An 18,565-nucleotide genomic window follows, 5' to 3' on the forward strand; every position below is an offset into this window, starting at 1 on the left:
TAGGTGGGAGACTTGAAGCACTCTCTTCCTTTGGCAATCTCCCTAACTTCCGCCAGTGCCCTTGCACAGACACACAGGTTCCCCTGGAGGGTGACCACAGCTTCCTGTGAAATCCTCGGGACCCTGCTCTAACTTTTGCTTTGCACTGCCCTGGAATTCCAGAGCCATCCCAGCCCGTCATCAAGCAGTTTCATCTTGCTGGAGAACAACAAATGATATTACAATGGGATTCTGACAAGGCTGATATGGGTAGTCTAAATGGGTGCACATGAGTGAAACCGCTAAGCAGCCATGCCGGCAAGACAGGGAGGTGCTTCAGACCTATAGTATTTGTGTTGCCTCTGCCACTGCTTTGGCTACTGAGGAAAGCAGGTTTCTTTTTGGCTGTAAAATGTAAATGATGCAATGAGCATTGTTTTAGGAGATGGCCGTTAACACACAGCAGGGAAGCTGGAAGCTGGGAAAGACCCCAAGGCCTAGGCAAGGCTGGCAGAGCATTCTGTGCAGAGGGTCCAAGCCCCAGAGCCAGTTCCCAGATGGAAACAGCTGCGCAGAGAACTCCCACAGTGCCAGGCAGCCTCAGTGCAGCTGTGCTGTGCAGCAGGTTTCCTGGATATCATGGCAGCCTGCCTTGCTCCCAGGGCTTGGGAGTTCCCAAACCCAGAGGGAAGATAACAAGGCAGAGCTAGCAGCATGAGCTGCATACCTGGTCCTGTCATCACTGAGCCAATCCTTTCATTTCCATGATGTCAAGAAGGGAAACTTAATACTTCTCTATACCACTTAATTCCCCAAGAACACCCCCTCCCAGACATGCACACCCCAACCTCAACAATGACCTCAACAGTAGCACAGATCCATCCTGGGTCCCCAGTTTTCAAGGAAACAAGGCTGCTTACACAGACCAGAAGGAAAAGGGACTAGTCCTGCCTTGAAGTCCTGTATTCAAATCCTGTTTGACCCAGAATGTGGCAGAACCAACTAGCCTCAATTTTCTTATTGAAGAATTCGGGGAGGGGTGCAGACACACTCTCTGTAGCTGTTACTAAAGTCAGCAGGAGAACACGGACGCAGCGTGTGATGCCAGCTGGCCTTCAGCGATAGCTGAACAACATGGGAATCAGTGCTGACATCAATGGCACAGAAGTGCCGGCACTACACATGCCCTACAGCGGAGCCTGCCTTGACCACCACTGCCATAGTGCCGTCTGCAGCTTTCCAGACTCTTGCAAGAGATCACAACTGACAAATTCTGTTTTAGGCCAAAATGAACAACAGCCAGGGGCTGTTCACTAACCAAAGTGCCACTCAGTTAAAAGGAGCTTGAGCTGGTGTGATGGCTAATCTTTGTTGTCAGTCCTAACACCCAGAATTAACTAAAGCCCAAGCAGCTGGGCACACCTGTGAGGGATTGCTCTTGATTGGAAAACCCAGTCTAACTTCTGGTGGCACACCACAGAAAAGGCCGCGGAGGAAGGGAGCTCTTGGTTGTTTGCCTGCTTCTCCTCACTCTCACTGGCAACTTCACCAGCCCTGTTCCTACGACCCCCTTCACTCTCTTAGGACCTACTTCTCTGGAATTCCAGCATCGACTGAAAACTGGCAGCTCTCTAGGACGTTCCTAAGACTCCAGCACCTGACTTCGAATGCTGAGACATCCAGTCTTGTAGATTGAACAACTTCCAGGCCTTCAGTCTTTCTGCTGGGAGTAGCCTCTGTTGGACTACTCAGACCATGACCTGTATGCCACCCTTAATATATATGTGTGTGTATGCCACCCTTAATATACGTGTGTGTGTGTGTGTGTGTGTGTGTGTGTGTGTATTCTGTTCCTTAGAGAGCCCTAACACAGCTGGTGAGGTTACTGGCTGAGACAGACCTGAGATCCATGTGGCAGAAATGCCCTTGCTGGTATGTCGATCAGGCTGGCTTTGACCTCACAGAGATCCACCTGCCTCTGACCCCCAAGAGCTGGGATCAATGGTGTGTGCCGCCATTTCATTGTTCTTACAGTTCAGTGTTACGGTTTTGGGGCCAGCCTCTCACTCAGCTCGATTTTTATCTGTTTATTTAATACATACGGGCGTTTGGTCTGCAATGCTGTCCGTGTACCATGTGCGTGTCTGTGGAGCCCAGAGAGGGTGTCACATCTCTTGGGATTAGAGTTACAGGTGGTTGTGAACCACCATGTGGGTGCTGGGAATCAAATCTGGGTCCTCTGTAAGAGTAGCCAGTGCTCTTAACCACTGGGCCGTCTCCCCACTTGAACGTCTAGAGCAGTGGTGCTTACTCACAAATGCTGAGACCCTGTAACACAGTCCCTCACCCTGCAGTGACCTCAACCATAAACTATCTCATTGCTACTCCATAACTGTCATTTTTGCTACAGTTCTGAATTGGAGGATAATTATCTGTGTTTTTCGATGGTCTCAGTGACCCCTGTGGAAGAGTCATTCTAACCTCGAGGGGTTGTGACCTCACAGGTTGAAAACTGCTGATCTAGAGCCTTACTACTCAAAGTCCTGCTGACAACCAGCGACCCAACCTCCTCCCACACCTGCACTACCCTCTCGTGTCTGTGACTTTTGTCAGCCTCGCTTCTACTATCAGGTCTGGTGTACATGCTCATTGTTCGTGTACCAGTCTTCTACCTTGACCTATAGGCGTCCAGACTGCAGACCACACCTGGGTAGGGGTCTGTGTATAGTCAGAGCCTGAGACATTGGGCTGGGAGAGAAGCTCAGCTGTAGAGCACTCTGCTAGCATGTGCCAAGGCTCTCCAGCACCACACACATAGAAAGGGAAGAAATAAATACCATTGTCACAGCTAACGGCTCTTAAAGTTCTTATAATTTATTACATTTATTTACCTATGTGTGCGTGCATGCATGTGGGCCGGCATGCCACAGCAGGCGTGGAGGCCAGAGGAGAGGTGGCAGGAGCTGGTTCTGTCCTCAACTATGTGAATGCTAAGGTCAGGTCAGCAGGCTTTGCTGCGTGTATCCTTATACATGGAGTCATCTTGATGGCTCCTAAGGTCCTTATGATTTTAAACTTTAATAATTAATTTTAATAACTACTTCAATAATGAATAGTTTTCACAACTTTAAGTAATAATTAAGAGGTGTAATAAGCTTAATTAAAGCCTTAATAACCAACTTTAACAACAAATTCAGGCACAGACAAGCTGGCATAAGGAGCTACAGGGTTAGGGCCGCTGCTTGGTGGTGGGGCCGCCGGCCAACATGAGCCTTGCTGAGCTCATGCTGAGCATTCAGTCCACATGTTCTGAATGTTCTATTTATGTCCCCTAAATACTCAAGATCTTACAAGGTGTGAAACCTTACTTTAAAAAAATGAATGTAGCTATGCATGAGAGCATGCTTGATCTATATAGGGGGCTCTAGGCCTGACAGAAGGACACAAGAACTTGTCTTTGGGAAAAAAAAAAAAATGCTTTCAAGGGCTGTTTCAGTGCTGGCTGGAGTTTGGTCCTGTCAGCCGGAGGCTGCATAGATAACCTGACCCCACTGTTTAGTTACTAAAGTTAATAGAAATTTATTAGTATCATCAGAATCATCCCTTAAGTTTTTCTAAATCAAAGATGAATTTTTATAGCTAGATTTCTAGGTGAACATTTTTTTTGGTAGATTAAAAAAAAAAAGCTCTCAGAAATAAAAAAGTAAAAATTTCATGCCTGGGGCCTCACACCCAAATCAGATGTATGCAAAAAACTTTAACTTTTTAAATGTTTTTAAAGGGTTGGAGATGGCCCAGTAGTTAGGGGCACGTACTGGGCTTGCAGAGGAGCTGAGCTCAGTCCCTGGGAGCCACATCCTAACTCCAGTTCAGAGGGATCTGGTGCCTCTCATCTTCACGGGCACCTGCACACATGCGCACATACTCTCACACAGACAGCCAAAACAGAATCTCTGAAAGCTCGTCTAGTGCCATCTTTTTTATTTCGGGGGGAGGGGCACATGTGGGAGATGAGAGGACAACAGTGTGGAGTCGGGTCTCTCCTCAGGACTCACACGTCACCAGGCACACGGTGTCTTCACCCGCTGAGCATCTCCTAGACCCTGCAGCTGCCTTTGAAGTCACTTTCAGACCATTTACCCACTCAAGAATTACATCATTTACTTTCAGAATCTTAAGTTTGGAGTGTGGCATGTGCCTGTAATCTCAGAATCCAGCAGGCTGTGAGGCATGGGAGTTCTGAGCTCTAGTCTAGCCTAGGCTGCACAGTGAGAGGCTATCTTAAAGAAGATAAAAATCTCCAGGTAAAATAGAGTAAATGGAGAGCCGTGTCAGAGACTTCGCAGCTCCGTCCCTGACTGTGGGGCCTGTTAGATTCAGAGACGAACTTTTCAGGGACTTGATCATGTTACAAGTCTTTTTCTGAACGACAAGTCCAGTGGTAGTCGTGAATAAGTGACTTTTATAGAGGCTGGTATTATTCATAAAAATAGTGACTCCACATCCAGAAAAAGGGCAAGTGTGGCCTAAAAGAGGCAAGTTGTATCTTTATTAAATCCACAGGCTGCTCCCCAGGTCTCCTGCTACAGCAGCACATGGTCTCTTCCTCGGCGTGTTGATCAAGCACATTAGTGACCTGAGGTCTGGGCTTTGGCTTGACAAAGAAGTTTCATACAACAGAGTGAACTGGAGGATTTCCCAAAAAACCAAAACCGGGTACCGCCCACCCTCCAACCTCCCACCTCAGGACCGCTGACTCCTCCTTCCTACCATTTGCAAGCCTCCTTACCCTGACCATTTGAGAAGGCTATCAGAGGACTAGAAGGATGGAAATGGTTTTTACTTTTCCATTTTTAGACCTCTGGGGATGTTAGAGATGTACTAGCTCGTATATTATTTTGCCACAATTTTCTTTTCTTGAATCTAGTTTCAATGACTACATGAATCAGCTCCTACTGACTCGAATTATACTTTATAAATGTGGACTGAGCATTATCTTTCCAAATAAAAGTGCCCAGACTGAAATATCCTGTCGTCCTTCCTGAGAGAATGGCACATACCGCGAGGAAAAGGCCATCTTTGTACAGAACAAATGGACCGAGGGAAATCCGCTTTCCTCTCTGCCCTTCTTTACACAGCCACCGCCAAATGACATGTTTTATCATTTTAAAAATCTGGCTAACAGACTGAGCAAAGAGCCCTTTCTTCTAGTTTCACAGTTTTCTCAACTTGAGACCTGCAATAAAGCACACTGAGGTTGGAAGAGTGGCGACAGCAGGAGCAGTGAGCCCACAGGCCAGGCTCTGCCTCCTCCTTCCCTGGAGCCCTCAGTACAGACCATTCTAGGCCAGTGGGAGAAAGATCCCAGGTCCCAGAAAGACCTCCACATCACAGCACATACGCAAGCTTCCTGACCTGAGGACGACAAGGACACAGGGCAAGTAGCAGGCTTATAATAAAGAAGGGGAAAACTCAGCTAGAGGCTGGGCAGAGGCAGGTGGATCTCTGTGACTTTGAAGCCAGCCTGGTCTGCACAGAGAGTTCTAGGATAGCCATGACTACAATGTGAAATCCTGTTTCACAAAACAAAACAAAACAAAACAAAACAAAACAAAACACAGCCCCTCCAAGGTTTACTTTATTTTTAAGTTATGTGTGTATGTGCCTGTTGGCGCGTTCATTTTTTGGTGGGGGTTGGTGTTCAAGACAGGGTTTCTGTGTGTAGCTTTGGCTTCCCTGGAACTGTAGACCAGACTGGCCTACAAATCAGAGATCCCCCTGCCTCTGTCTCCCGAGTGCTGGGATCAAAGGTGTGTGCCACCACCAACCAACTAAATATGGAAATTTTCGTTGAGCTCACCCACCTGGGAAGCACCAGGAAATGCGAGCCACGGACCTGAACATTCCTAGTTCTTAAGAACCCCAACAAAGAGAGTGGAAGCCCACAGCCCAGGAGCTTAGTGCTCAGCCCCCCCCCCAAGCCCTTCAGCCTTACTCTGGCAGGCAGGGATATCGCAGTACTTCCAGTAGACGCCATCCTCGTGCTCCGCCACATAGCACCATGGGCTCACGTCTCCGTCTGGATTTCTGTTGGGAGCAAGAACACCTGAAGATGCTGCTTGTATTTCACGTCACCTGGCCTGCTTAGGTTTCCAGTGCTGAGGCCCCGTCACTTCTAGGAACTGCTGTGCATCTCACTGTCCTCTCTCATTGGGAATGAAAACATGAGCTGGCCACAGTGGCTCAGACCTGTAACCCCAGCACCCAAGAAGCTGAGGCAGGAGGATTACTACAGGTTCCAGGCCAGCCTGGGCCACGCAGCAAGACCCCGTCTCAAGCAAGCAAACAATAAAACCACAGATAACACAATCCTCCTGAGCTTGGAAAAGGTACATGTAAGAAAAGATTTAATCTCAATTTTTGTTTTGCTTTGCTTTTTTTAGACAGGGTTTCTCTGTGTAGCCTTGGCTGTCCTGGACTCACTTTGTAGACCAGGCTGGCTTCTAACTCACAGAGATCTGCCCACCTCTGCCTCCTTAAGTGCTGGGATTACATGTGTGCACCACCACACCTGGCTTGTTTTTATTTTTGGAAACAGGGTTTTTTTCTGTACAGCCCTGGCTGTCCTACAGATACACTCTGCCATTGGGATAAAAGGTGTGTACCACCAGTTCTTGCTTAATTTCAAATCTTAAGAATGTTTATTTCTAGGTGATAAAACTATTGACAATTTTAGGGTTTTTCTTTTTTCTTTTCTGGTATTATTTTCTACCTTCTTCAATAACGAATATCCCAAGTGTGTAGCTTCCAAACAGCCAAATAAATTCACACAACACAAATTCAGCTGGTAAGCCTGCTCAGCCTAGAATGACTAACTCAGGCACGACAGAGGGCTGTGTACTCCTCCACCACCACACAGACCCCGCAGAGGCTTCTCCGCCAGGACACGAACTTCTAGCTCCCACAATCATGTTTTCTAAAGCTGTATTTCCACATTCCCAAGTGAGAACATCTTGGAGTAAATGATCTTCAAGGTCATTTTGGTGCAGAGACATCAGGACACACAAAGGGTGACACTGGTGAAGCAGTTCCACAAATGGCAGGGCTGCTACAGAGAGCAAAGCCCTCCTCTCTTTACCCCTTCCCAAGCCCCCTTTATTTAGAGCAGAATACTGGAAACCTGACACTTCAGTTAGGCAGGAAATGGGCATGAGGACACCCCCATCCTCCCCCTCCCGGCTTTATAGCAAGCTTAAGGGCCTGAGTGGACAAGCCCTTTGTGTGGCCTGAAAGATAAGCTTCCCAGGCACAAAGGATTCCTTTCTTTTTTGTGCCCGAAGGCAGGTGTGAGGGACATCGCTGCGCTTCCCTGGCTCTGCCTCCCTGTCTAATCCAGATACTTCAGACCAAGCCAGGAGAAGGCAGTCCATCACTCGATAGCGTGTAGACATCTCAGATGTGATGGATCTGAAAAGTCACACAAGGCAAACATGGTGTCAGGTGTCAGCTGAGAAATCAAAGTGGCCAAGCTCATACAAAGCCCTTCTTTAAACAGAATGTCATCGTCATCTTCCTCCTGTGCTCCAAGTTCAGCTTTGATGTAGTATTGGATAAAACCCCTGGACAACGAGTGTTTATTGTCAGTGTCAAAGCCATTCTGAAAAGCATCCGAATAGCTTAATGAAGAGCAGGCAAGGCCATCCTTGCTTCTCCGCAGCACTAGGGAAGGAGGGTTGGCCTGACGTGATACCATCAGTTCAACCTCCTTCTCTTCTGAAGTGTAAACTGGAAATTCAGGTCTAGTACACTCCATCAAATCAGATTGCTGTAGCCCAAACTGCTAGGGGGGAGGTGCTCCCAGCCCTCAGGTGGAGCCCTCCCGTGTGCTTATGGGTACACTCCCTGCAAGCAGACGTGGGCACTCATCTAATAGGAAATTTTTTTTTTTTTTTGCTCTCATTGGAAAGTTAAAATTTACCTTAAAGTCAAACTTAAAAATAGCTCTTCTGATATTTGAGGACATTTATTTAGAAACTGACAGAGTAAACCCACTGAGAGACACCTGAGGAACAGCACAGTGGCAGAACATTTTCTCAGCAAAGCAAAGCAAAACAAAACAAAAACACCTTAGAAGACAACAAGTGGCCACAGAAGAAAACAAAGACAAAAACAGCAGACAGTAATAAAACCCTTACTCGTCTCTCTGCCTAAGCTCCCAGAAGCCCCAGGGAGCTGCCTGTCTCTGCTTCCCTGTGTTGGGATTGAAAGAGCACAACCATGAAGAGCTTTTTTAAAATGTGGGATCTGGGAATCAAAGACAGATCTTTGGGCAAGCGCTCTCCCGCGCTGTCTCCTTACTTTTTATTTAATCTTCATTTACTCATCTGTAGGCACACTTGTGCTGAGGCACACATACAGAGCTTGTGAGAGTTGGCCCTCTCTTTCTGCCATCTGGGTTCAGAGTATTGAACTTAGGTCATCAGGCTTGGCAGCAAGCACCTTTCCCCACTAAACCACCTCAGCAGTCTCTACGTTATTAAGATACAAAATATTAAAGTGTGAAACTTTGAAAAGGGGTGAAAGAGATGGCTCAGTGGCTGAGGGCATGGCCTGCTCTTTAGGTGGACCTGGAGTCCAGTTCCCGGCATCTGCCTTGGCTGACTCCAACCACAGGGCTCTGCCATCTCCGGCCTCTGTGACACCTGTACCTACGTACAGATGCCCTCCCCGCCCCCACATAATTTAAAATAATAAAATAGGTCTTTAAAAATACAAATGACAGCAAAGTGGAAAGATGGCACACATAATACTCCAAAGCTCTGCCTGGTAGGGTTCAGGGAGAAAAGAGCAACAAAAGGGCTATCCAAACACTACGTAAAGCTTCTCCTTTGTTTTGAGGCAGAATCTTATGTAGCCCAGTGTGCCTCAAACTCACTATGTTGCCAAGGATGACCTTGGACTCTCCTCGATCTTCTTGCTACAACCTCTCAAGTGCTGAGATTAAGAACACACTCAACCATGGCTGGATGGAAACTAACTTTTACAATGATGAGTGAAGAGCAGCAGCAAGCACGGAGGACAGTCAGTCAGTTGATGCAAGTTAGGGTAGTGGGGATGTGAAGAGCTGAAGGGAAGGACAAAACAAAAACAAAAGAAAAACACGGACTATAAGTCTGGTAATGTGGAGACAGCCATGAAGGCCTAGAGTGTTAGCATGGGCACGTGGAGGATAGAAGGCAAACAGAGTGACCCACACAACACAGAAATGAATGTGTTGGCCCAGCTGGGCCCACAGAGCCCCGTGGCTGAGAGCAGAGGAACAGTGTGGAACTCAGAGCAGGGCTCTGAAACCAGTCTTCCTCGTCTTGGAAGCAGCCTGCACACCTGTCCCGAGAATGATTAAATTCACCACATTGCTGAACCCTGAGTCATGTCATCATGATCTTGGGTGTAAGTAGCTGAAAGGTATAAACAAAGGTGCTTGGAATTTTTGATCTGGTTTCTACATACTTGTAATTCCATTTTTATCTTTCTGCCTGCTTGTGTGTGTGTGTACATATATGTTTGTGTGTTCAAATGTGTGTGTTTATATATGTGGTGGTGTGAGTTTGACTTGGGAGGCTTTCTTCATCGATTTCATTATTATCTTCACTGTCTCATTATTTTTGAGACAGTGCCTCTCACTAAACTCAAGTTAGCTAATATGGCTAGTCTAGGTGCCAGCATGCTCCAAGGAATTGCATCTCTTGCCTTCTGAGCACTAGCATGACAGGTGGACTTTCATGACAGCCCAGCATTTACTTAGGTTCTCTAAACCCCTGGGCCAGCTAGCTCCCTGGCCTCCAGAGAACTGGATCAAAGCTGTGGCTTACCTCCTACAGAAAACCATAAACACATCTGAAGACCATGGAGTAAGGTTAGAGATCCCTGCTGGGGCCTGAACAGTGGTGCATGCCTGGAGCCCAGCTGCTTTGGATATACTAAAGAGTGGAGTTACTTGAATCCAAGAATTCAAGTACAGTCTAAAGGGGGCTGGAAAGATGGCTCAGAGGTTAAGAGCACTGGCTGTTCTTCCAAAGGTCCTGAGTTCAATTCCCAGCAACCACATGGTGGCTCATAACCATCTGTAATGAGATCTGGTGCCCTCTTCTGGCCTGCAGGCTCACATGTAGACAGAATAATGTACAAATAATAAATAAATAAATCTTAAAAAAATAGTACAGTCTAAGTAACATGGTAGAGGGAGGGTTGGGTCCCAGATGGTCTGAACATCAGCAGCAGCTTTGAAGCCCATGAAATGCCCACTGGTGGGAGGGTTACCGGAGAAAATCCTTCCAAAGAGACAAGAGAGTGACCAGATAGGACACGGCTCTGAAAACCAGTACAAAAGCAAACTAAGTTGGAGAAAAAAAGAGACAGAGAAAGACAGAAAGACAGACAGAGGAAGAGACTGATTCATCTTTATTTATTTGCATTTCTTGTATGTGTGTGTTCACTGTATGTTTGTCTGTGCACCATGTACAGTGCCTGCAGAGGCCAGAAGAAAGTGTCAGATCCCCTAGAATTGGAGTTACACACTATTCTGAGCTCCAATGTGGGTGCTAGGAATTGAACCTGGGTCCTCTGGAAGAGTGGCAAGTGCTCTTAACTGTTGAGCCATCTCTCCAGCTCCAATTAGTTCATTAAAAACAAACAAACAAACAAACAAACAAACAGTGCTATGGTTCTCTGAGTTGGCCAACAGGAGACAAGTAAGCATTCCAGTCATGAGACAGGCCAGAAGGAGCTGGAAGAAGAGACCGGAGATAATTCGGAGCACTATGGTCCCATCTTACCTGCAATAGTTATGCTCACCCAGACCTCCTTCCCCATTGGGATATTTCAGTGTGTTGTACGGATGCTGGAAAGTCTCATTCCAGAACAGGCATGGCTTCCCGCCTTGCAGCGCCGTCCAGCTCTGTGTTCCCCTATAATCTGCACCGTTGGCTGTGAAACATTCTAGGAGGAAAAAACAGCATCCTAATTTTCTGGCAACATTTCTCGTCTCCCCCCTCTCTGGTGAGTTTTATTTGTTTTGTTTGGACCAAGCTAGAAGTGGACGGTGTTTTGCTGGATCCTCGGCGGCCCCCTGGGCCGAGCGGATCCGCAGAGAGGCGCCCTGCAACCCTGACTGTCGGCACCAGCTTGTGGGGCACTTTAGTCTACAGGTCCCAGTGAGGATGGACACACAGAGCTGCAGTGGAGTGGTGTCCATGAAGGGAGCCAGAGCACCCTAAGTCTAGAACAGTTGCTCACAGCCATGCACAGGGAATTCTGGGCACTCGGAGGGGGCCACTGCTCTCGCCTGCGCGCGTCTCTGTGTTAACTAGAACCAGGTCACCAGCTGTAACTGAGCGCTCCCCTACAGTCTGAAAAGCTGAACTGACACTTGGATTTAATAAGGCCATCGGATACAGCAATGCTTTGGAATCCCAATCACACAAATCTGGGAATGACTCACATTCCCTGGTAATGAGGAACAGTCCTCCCTGCCTTGTCTGAGGTGCAGCAGAACAGAGGGAGATGGAGGGAAGTGGTGGCACTTTCTCTCACCTCACCCTGAAATGCTCTCCTAGAAAACATGGAGAAAATGGTCTCAGGTCCCCCTGTATGAAATGACAAATCTTGCAGGTGCAATCATGCTCTTCTAAAATCTGTTCTCAGACTCTGGGGGATGGGACTGAGCCCTGCCAGGCTTCCTCCCACATCTTGTATGCATTAAACCCACAGAGGTTCATGAGAAAGGCAGAGTACAAAGAGCAATTTTTAAAAATTAGCTTAGTTGAAACTGACAGATAGAAGCACTTCAAACACTTCTCTAAGATGTATCACTAGAACCCTGACAGTCTAGGGGAGTGACACCAACATCCTGCGCTTTCCTGCTTTCTTTCTCCTGGCACACAGCGACCTGTAACTTCCGGGAAAGAGGATGGGATGCCGCCTCCCACTGGAAAGTGCACGCGCCTGCTCTAGACTAACAGGCATGTGGAGAGCAGGAGCACAGCTCTCTTCCGGAAGACATTTCTTGGACTACTTAGCATCCGTCCACAGAGCAGCTTTCTTCCAGGCACACCGTCTAGGCTCCGTGTTTTGTCTGCAACGGCACCACTTATGGATAGCTCACGTAACCTGGAGTTCTGGGAGGCACGGGAAACCATAGCAACTTAACATGCCTGGTGCAACATTCACTTTTTAAGCGTAAGTCCCCAAGTACCACGAGGGCTTTCTCCCAGGGGTCTGCATTAACAAAAAGCTCAAGGGTGATAGGCGATGGCGACTCAGTGTAGACTCACAGACCCAGACCAAGGGCTTGGCTTTGCCTCCCCATCTTGGGTTGCGGACCGGCTGTGACAGTGGGTGAATCCCGCCATTCTCATCAGCTCTAGTCTTGAACAGTGTTTAAGTGTGCAGCAAGCTGCTTTAGCACACCCCTCTACACAGGAGGCAGCCAGGGCACTGGACCACATCCCCCAGGCCTCCTTTCTCTCCTGTCTTCTTCACCCCACTTCCACGTGACTTCATGACTTCCTTTCCCTCCTCAGCTTAGCACCTCCGTCTTGGTTCCATTGATCAGGAGGGAGCAGTTAGTTCTCACCGTTTCCCCTTCGGTTCCAGGACCCACTCTCCACACAGAACTCAAAGGTCAGGAGAAGGAAGGTTTGTCTTGGGGTGTTTGCGAGGCCTCTCTGCTGTAAGCCCAGCTCTTCTCTTAGTCACTCAGTGTGGTCAAGCCACACTGGTCTACTTTTAATCCTGGGAACACACTCCTCCATTTCCTGCCCAACTGTTCTGCCTCTAATATTTTCAGTTGCAGGATCAACACTGCCTCCTCAGAAGCCCCTTCCCATCTCTGCCGGTCTCTGCCTCCTTCCTTTGTCCACAACATTTACTATCACAAGGGCTATAAATACATTTGGCCCTAAATCCAGGTTGCAAGCTCACTGACTCAACAAGCCCCCACACTGACATCCTCCTGGTGGTCACTCCCTGAGCACTAAGATCTGACAGCTACTCACACAGCATTTTAACAGTTTGGGTATTCTAAATATCTAGTGATGACTTAGAGCGTGTGAAGGGCGTGTAGGTGACAAGTACATGCATTGTGGTGCCCTCAGAGGCCCAGAACAAATACCGCACAGGTACCAAGGGACAACTATATTCGAAGGGGTGGGAGGAGGGGACATGTGCAGGGGGTGCTCCACACCAGAGCCCATTCTGACCTAGGGAAGTCTGTTGTCTAATCAGTTTTGAAGTCACAAGACTACATGATTCTATGAATATCACACCAACCTCTGTCAGTGGCTATAATTTTAATGGCTGTGTTAAAATCTTTTTGCCCTATCTAATCTTTTAGACATCAAAAACATTATGGTGCAGGGCTGGGTGTGCTGCTAGACACCTTTGCTCCCAGTATTCCCAAGGCAGAGGCAGGTGGGTGTCTGAGAGCTTGAAGCTATTAACCATAGCATTCCATAACATACGTTATGTTGCCTACATTAAATATAGACCTGAGGTGGCCTCCAGCACCCAGATGGGGCAGCTCACAACTGCCTGCAATTCCAGATCCACAGAGTCCAATGTCCTTTCCAGCCTTTGCAGGCGCCAGCACACACATGGCATATACCCACGCACAAACACATACACACAAATAAAAAGAAAACCAAATCTAAAACACCAAAAAATGAAAGCAACAAAAAGCAAGTGTCAAGAAAGCACAGCATCGTAGCATTCACCAACACTTGGGAGACAGGCAGGAGGGGAAGGAGGCCTAGGTCATCCTTGGCTACAAAGTCAGTTAAAGTCTGGCCTGGGCTGTAAGAAACCCTGTCTCAAACAAGCAAGCAAGCAAACAAAAAGGCCAGTGACTCACAAGCCATCAAAACAGGCGGTAACAACCAATGGCCTCAGCCGTGGGTCCTGTTCCCAAGGGTTCAGATGATTTTATTTGTAACACAAAAGAATGTACCATGAATGGGGTTGAGACGTCATTTAACAGCAGGAATGCGGCAGTGAAGTCTTTTCTGGTTCAGTTTTTTTTTTTTTTTTTTTTTTGAGACAGGATCTCTGGTAGCTCAGGCTGGACTAGAACTAACTATACAGCTGAGAATGACCTTGGGCTCCTGCCCCTACCTCTCAAGCATTAAGATCACAGGAGTGGGAGCCCACTCAGGAGGTTCTCTGATCCACTCTAAATGAGCCTACTAGATTTTTAATGACTTTTTTTTTTTTAATTTTTTTTAATTACTTTTTTTAAAAACCAGATTTGCCTAGTGCATGCCAATGGTGAGAGAAAGACAAGAAAAACAAGCAGCGCTCTGGACTGAAAGTTATCTGTGCATCTTGATGTCATCAGGGTGTGGACGAGGTAATGAGGACACTTCCCTACTGCTATGAAATTAACATAAGCTTTGTCTAGATAGGCAAAGAGAGGCTCAAAAGCAATGAAAATCACTTAGTACCTTGCATATTCACATTTTCAGTAAAAGAGAATGAGTAAAGGCAAGAAAGCCAATACCTTACAAGTCTTCACCACCATTCACAAATTAATTCAACATTTATTCAGTCCTTACCGTTTCCCAGACCTACAGGGAATGGACAGTGGATTCTCATTGTTTCCATATGACCAGGGAACACAGGTTCATAAACCCATGTCAATATCAGACAGTGGTCAGTGGTATGAAACAGACGGGTCAGGCTGGGCCTGGACAGAAGTGGCTATCTGAGCAGAGGTGTGAGGGAACTCACTGGAGAAGAGTAGGGAGATCACTGTGGGCAGGGCATGAGGAGGACAAACCCTGGCCAGCAGCACAGTGCCCAGAAAGCTGCAGCTCCTCCCTGACAGGCGGGTGAGTGTGGGAAGGGCCAGCAAGGCCAGGACAGGCAGGGTCTTGAGGGTTACACAACATAGGTCCACACTTGAGTGCACACACAAAGCAAGGGAAAAAGAAAAAGTGAGGAAAGAAAGAAATGGAGCAAATTGTTCTCTGATCAAAATCCAGCTGTCAGTGTGCTAAAACATACCTTCATTTGTATATCCCACTTAAACTACATGATTCAAGAGTCACACTTACGAAGAAAACACAAAAACACATGTGCTGCATTTCAAATTTCAGGTGTAAGCCAAGTGTGATGGCATACAACTTTAATCCCAGCACTCAGGAGGCAGTGGCAGAGGCCAGCCTCATCTATAGAGTAAGTTCCAAGACTGCCAGGGATACAGAGAAATCCTGTCTCAAACAAAACAAAACAAAACAGAAACAATCCTGTGTAAAACTACAAAAGCTAACAAGCTTTGGGCCAGGTGTGTAGACAAAGAGTATCTCATAAAGCCACAGAACACACACACACACACAAAACATGTACCCCAAACTATCCCAAAGCAGTTAACCCACCAGAACAATCACAAGAGAAAGGAGAGTGGCCCGCATGCTCTCTGGGCCTTCTAGAAGTCACAGGGTATTCCTGAGGCCACACTGCGTGCATCAAGGGAATGGGTGCTACTTAGAGAAGAAACGCCTGCAAATGCTGCCATGGCAAACTAGAATCCACAGTGGCATTCATGGTGGGGAAGGAAGCACTGGTCACTAAGGCCTGGTATCTGAGGACTTCCCCTCTTCCCTGTACTATTGCTTTGCCCCACGGGCCAAAGCAACAAGGCCAACAGACCTCAAACTAGAGCCTTCAAATGTGACCCCAAATAAGCCTGGCCTTTTGGTTGGTGAGCTCAGACATTTGCTGGAGTAAAAGGAAACTGCTTATAAGATGGATGTGGAGGCCCATGCCTATGACCTCAGCACTTAGGGCGCTGAGGCAGGAGAAGCACTGGGGCTTCCAGGCGGGTCCAGACAGCATGGCGAGACCCTCTGTCACAGAAGCCAACCCAGGGCTTAGAAGGTGGAGGCAGAGTGCTCAGTTCAAGTTCCTCCTCAATTACAGGGTAAATTCAAGGCTAACCTGGGCTACAGAAGTCTGTGTCTTAACATAAACACCTAATATTTGTAGTTTGTCCAAACTACATGTTATTGAGAAAGAATGTTTTTCTCATAGGGATTTATGACATTACTGTTTTCTGGTAGAATTAATTGTACTTCTATGTGACACGTGTGAAAGTCCATGTTTCTTTTAATCCACCAAACTTAAGTCTGTGTTCTGTGTGGGATGGCTAAGCATCTCTACCGACCCTAAAACAATCTGGCTAGTTTTAGCCTACTTTGAAATCAATGTGGAAGCAAGCTGGGCCTGGTGGCTCATGCCTTTAATCCCATCGTTCACGAAGTAAAAACAGGCAGATCTCTCTGAGTTCAAGGCCAGCCTGGTCTGGAGTTGTGTCACAGAAAGACTGTGTCAAACAAAAGGAAGAGAGGATGAAAAAGAAATCAATATCAAAAATGGCTACACTTCTTTGGGAAGGGTCTCATGTAGCACAGGCTAGCCTCGAACGTGATACACAGCCAAGTTAACCTCAAACCCCTGATCCTTCAGTCACTGCTTCCCAAGTGCTGAGGTACTGGCTTTGGAACCATGCCTGACTCTTGTGCTTTGAGTCAAGGCCTCACACTTTAGCATAGACTGGCTTCAAGCTCAGCAAGGCAGCCCTCTGCCTTGGTCTCTCAAGTGCTAGGATTATAAGTGTGAGCCAATTTGTCTGGCTACCAACTCCAGCATTTAAAACAAGATACCAGAGAACATATTCTGACGAGAATATCTTCTGGGCTTTCAAAACTGCAGTTTTGTTTATTTTTTCTATGTGTGCACGTGTGTGGATGTAACTGTGTCGTGGTGTACGTGTGATGGTCGGAAAACAACCTGTCAGCCTCAGTTCTCTCTTTTCACCCTGTGGGTTATGGGAATTGAATCAGGTCATCAGCTTAGTGGCAAGTGCCTACAGACCCCTCTTGCCAGTCTTTCTGTTTTTAAAATATCTATAAAATTTGGTAGATGGATAGTTTATAGAACTACACGAACTCTTATCCTTTAGAGGAAAGCATGCCAGTGTTATGAAACGTCCACACAACACCTGCTGTTCTGAGAACGTCGGCTAATGTGGGTACTTGAGGGAACATCTTCCGAGCCTGTGCTCCCAGGGAAGCTGCCCTTTGCCTTCAGATATTCCAGAGCACCATGAGTGACCCTGTGGTAAAGCGACATGTGACCTTGGGAAGTCCCCGACCTTCTTCCACACACCACCACTGAGGACACAACAGGACACCCCTCCCCCACCAGCTTTGCCCAGCAGCTCTTAAAAGAACAGATCTCTGCAATCTCACGGAGGGAGGCTATCAGATTTACAGGAGGGAGAAGACAGTTAAGGGGACAGAAAGCCCTTCTACACACGCGGGACATATTGAGAGTCGCTAGAAGGAAAGGAAAATGACACCTAGATAAATAGCTGATGCTGCATGATTTGAAAAATCCCAGATACTGGCCTTCACTTCTTTGTTTTTCATGAGAGGTTTTGGCTCAGAAGGTCCTGATCCCCTTTTACTCTCAACTCAAAACAGCTACAGTTCCCAAGATTTAAGAAAACAAAACTAAGATTCAAAAGTCTGGGGTGACTTGAATAGGAAAGACTCTGGGCTGAAGTTCCCTTCCAGGCTTACCATCATGCAGTTCTTCATGCCTCTCTCTCTACTGGAGGTAAGAATTCTAGGGTCACACAGAGAAGCAAAGTACTTGCCTCCTATTAGGCCCTTTCCATGTGGCACTTAGGTCTTCCTTCTACTTACAGAAAGCCACATCTTTAAAATGTAAGTTATCTAAAAGGAAAACAAACAAAGAAAAAACAAAACAAAACAAAATAACAATAAAAACACAGGCAGTTAGACATACTTGAATTCCGGTAAGGGCAGGAGAATTGCTGTGAATTTGGGACAAGCCTGGGCTACATTCTGAGTTCCAGGTCCAGCACAGCCATATAGCAAGACTCTCTCAAACAAACGAAAACAAATGAAAAGGAAGAGAAGGGAAGGGAAGGATTAGCAGAGGCTAAGGCTTACATGTACCTGTTTAGATCTGGGCCAGAGCAAGCAGTTGTTCACTGAGGCCACTCTCTTGAGAAGCCTGCCTACCCTCGGGTCACACTGCTGCCTTTTTAAATGTTTTTCTTCTAACGCCTGTACTTAAATCTCCATTAAAATCTGAGAGTTTTTGAGACAGGGTCTTGCTATACAGCCCAGACTAGTTTTCAAAGTGTGGCAATGCTCTTGCCTCGGGCTCCTGAGTACTGGGATAGGCATGAGCCTCCATGCCCATCTAAAACCATTTTTTCTTAGTAAACTACAACTTTGCTTCAATAAATAAATAAAATTGTGAGGAGAAATGAGGGCATTGACACTTACCAGATGTTTGCTGACATCAGGGAATTGCCACATTTCTATTTTCCATAATGGCAGTGTACAGTGTAATTAAATAAATATATATATGTAAAATAATTCTTATCATTCAGAGATGAGGACTGAAACATTTACAGATGAGATGATTTGATATCTGAGATTTGTTACAAAATCCTTTCAGTGGTGCGGGGGAGGGTGGAGAATGAAATAACAGT

At 46.8% G+C, this 18,565-nt stretch overlaps 1 protein-coding gene across 2 annotated transcripts in view; it reads right to left on the bottom strand.

Moving 5' to 3' along the window:
- Positions 1 to 18,565, bottom strand: part of Kremen1 (kringle containing transmembrane protein 1) — a 69,087-nt gene that overhangs the window by 37,301 nt on the left and 13,221 nt on the right. For both annotated transcript variants that reach the window (XM_060365607.1, XM_021632663.2), the window contains exons 2-3: positions 10,815 to 10,977; positions 5,975 to 6,066 (exon numbers count right to left, since the gene is read on the bottom strand). In XM_060365607.1, coding sequence (XP_060221590.1) covers positions 5,975 to 6,066; positions 10,815 to 10,977 — 255 coding nt within the window. The remainder of the gene's footprint in view (positions 1 to 5,974; positions 6,067 to 10,814; positions 10,978 to 18,565) is intronic.

Source organism: Meriones unguiculatus, chromosome 12, assembly GCF_030254825.1.
Source record: "Meriones unguiculatus strain TT.TT164.6M chromosome 12, Bangor_MerUng_6.1, whole genome shotgun sequence".
NCBI classification, from domain to species: domain Eukaryota; kingdom Metazoa; phylum Chordata; class Mammalia; order Rodentia; family Muridae; genus Meriones; species Meriones unguiculatus.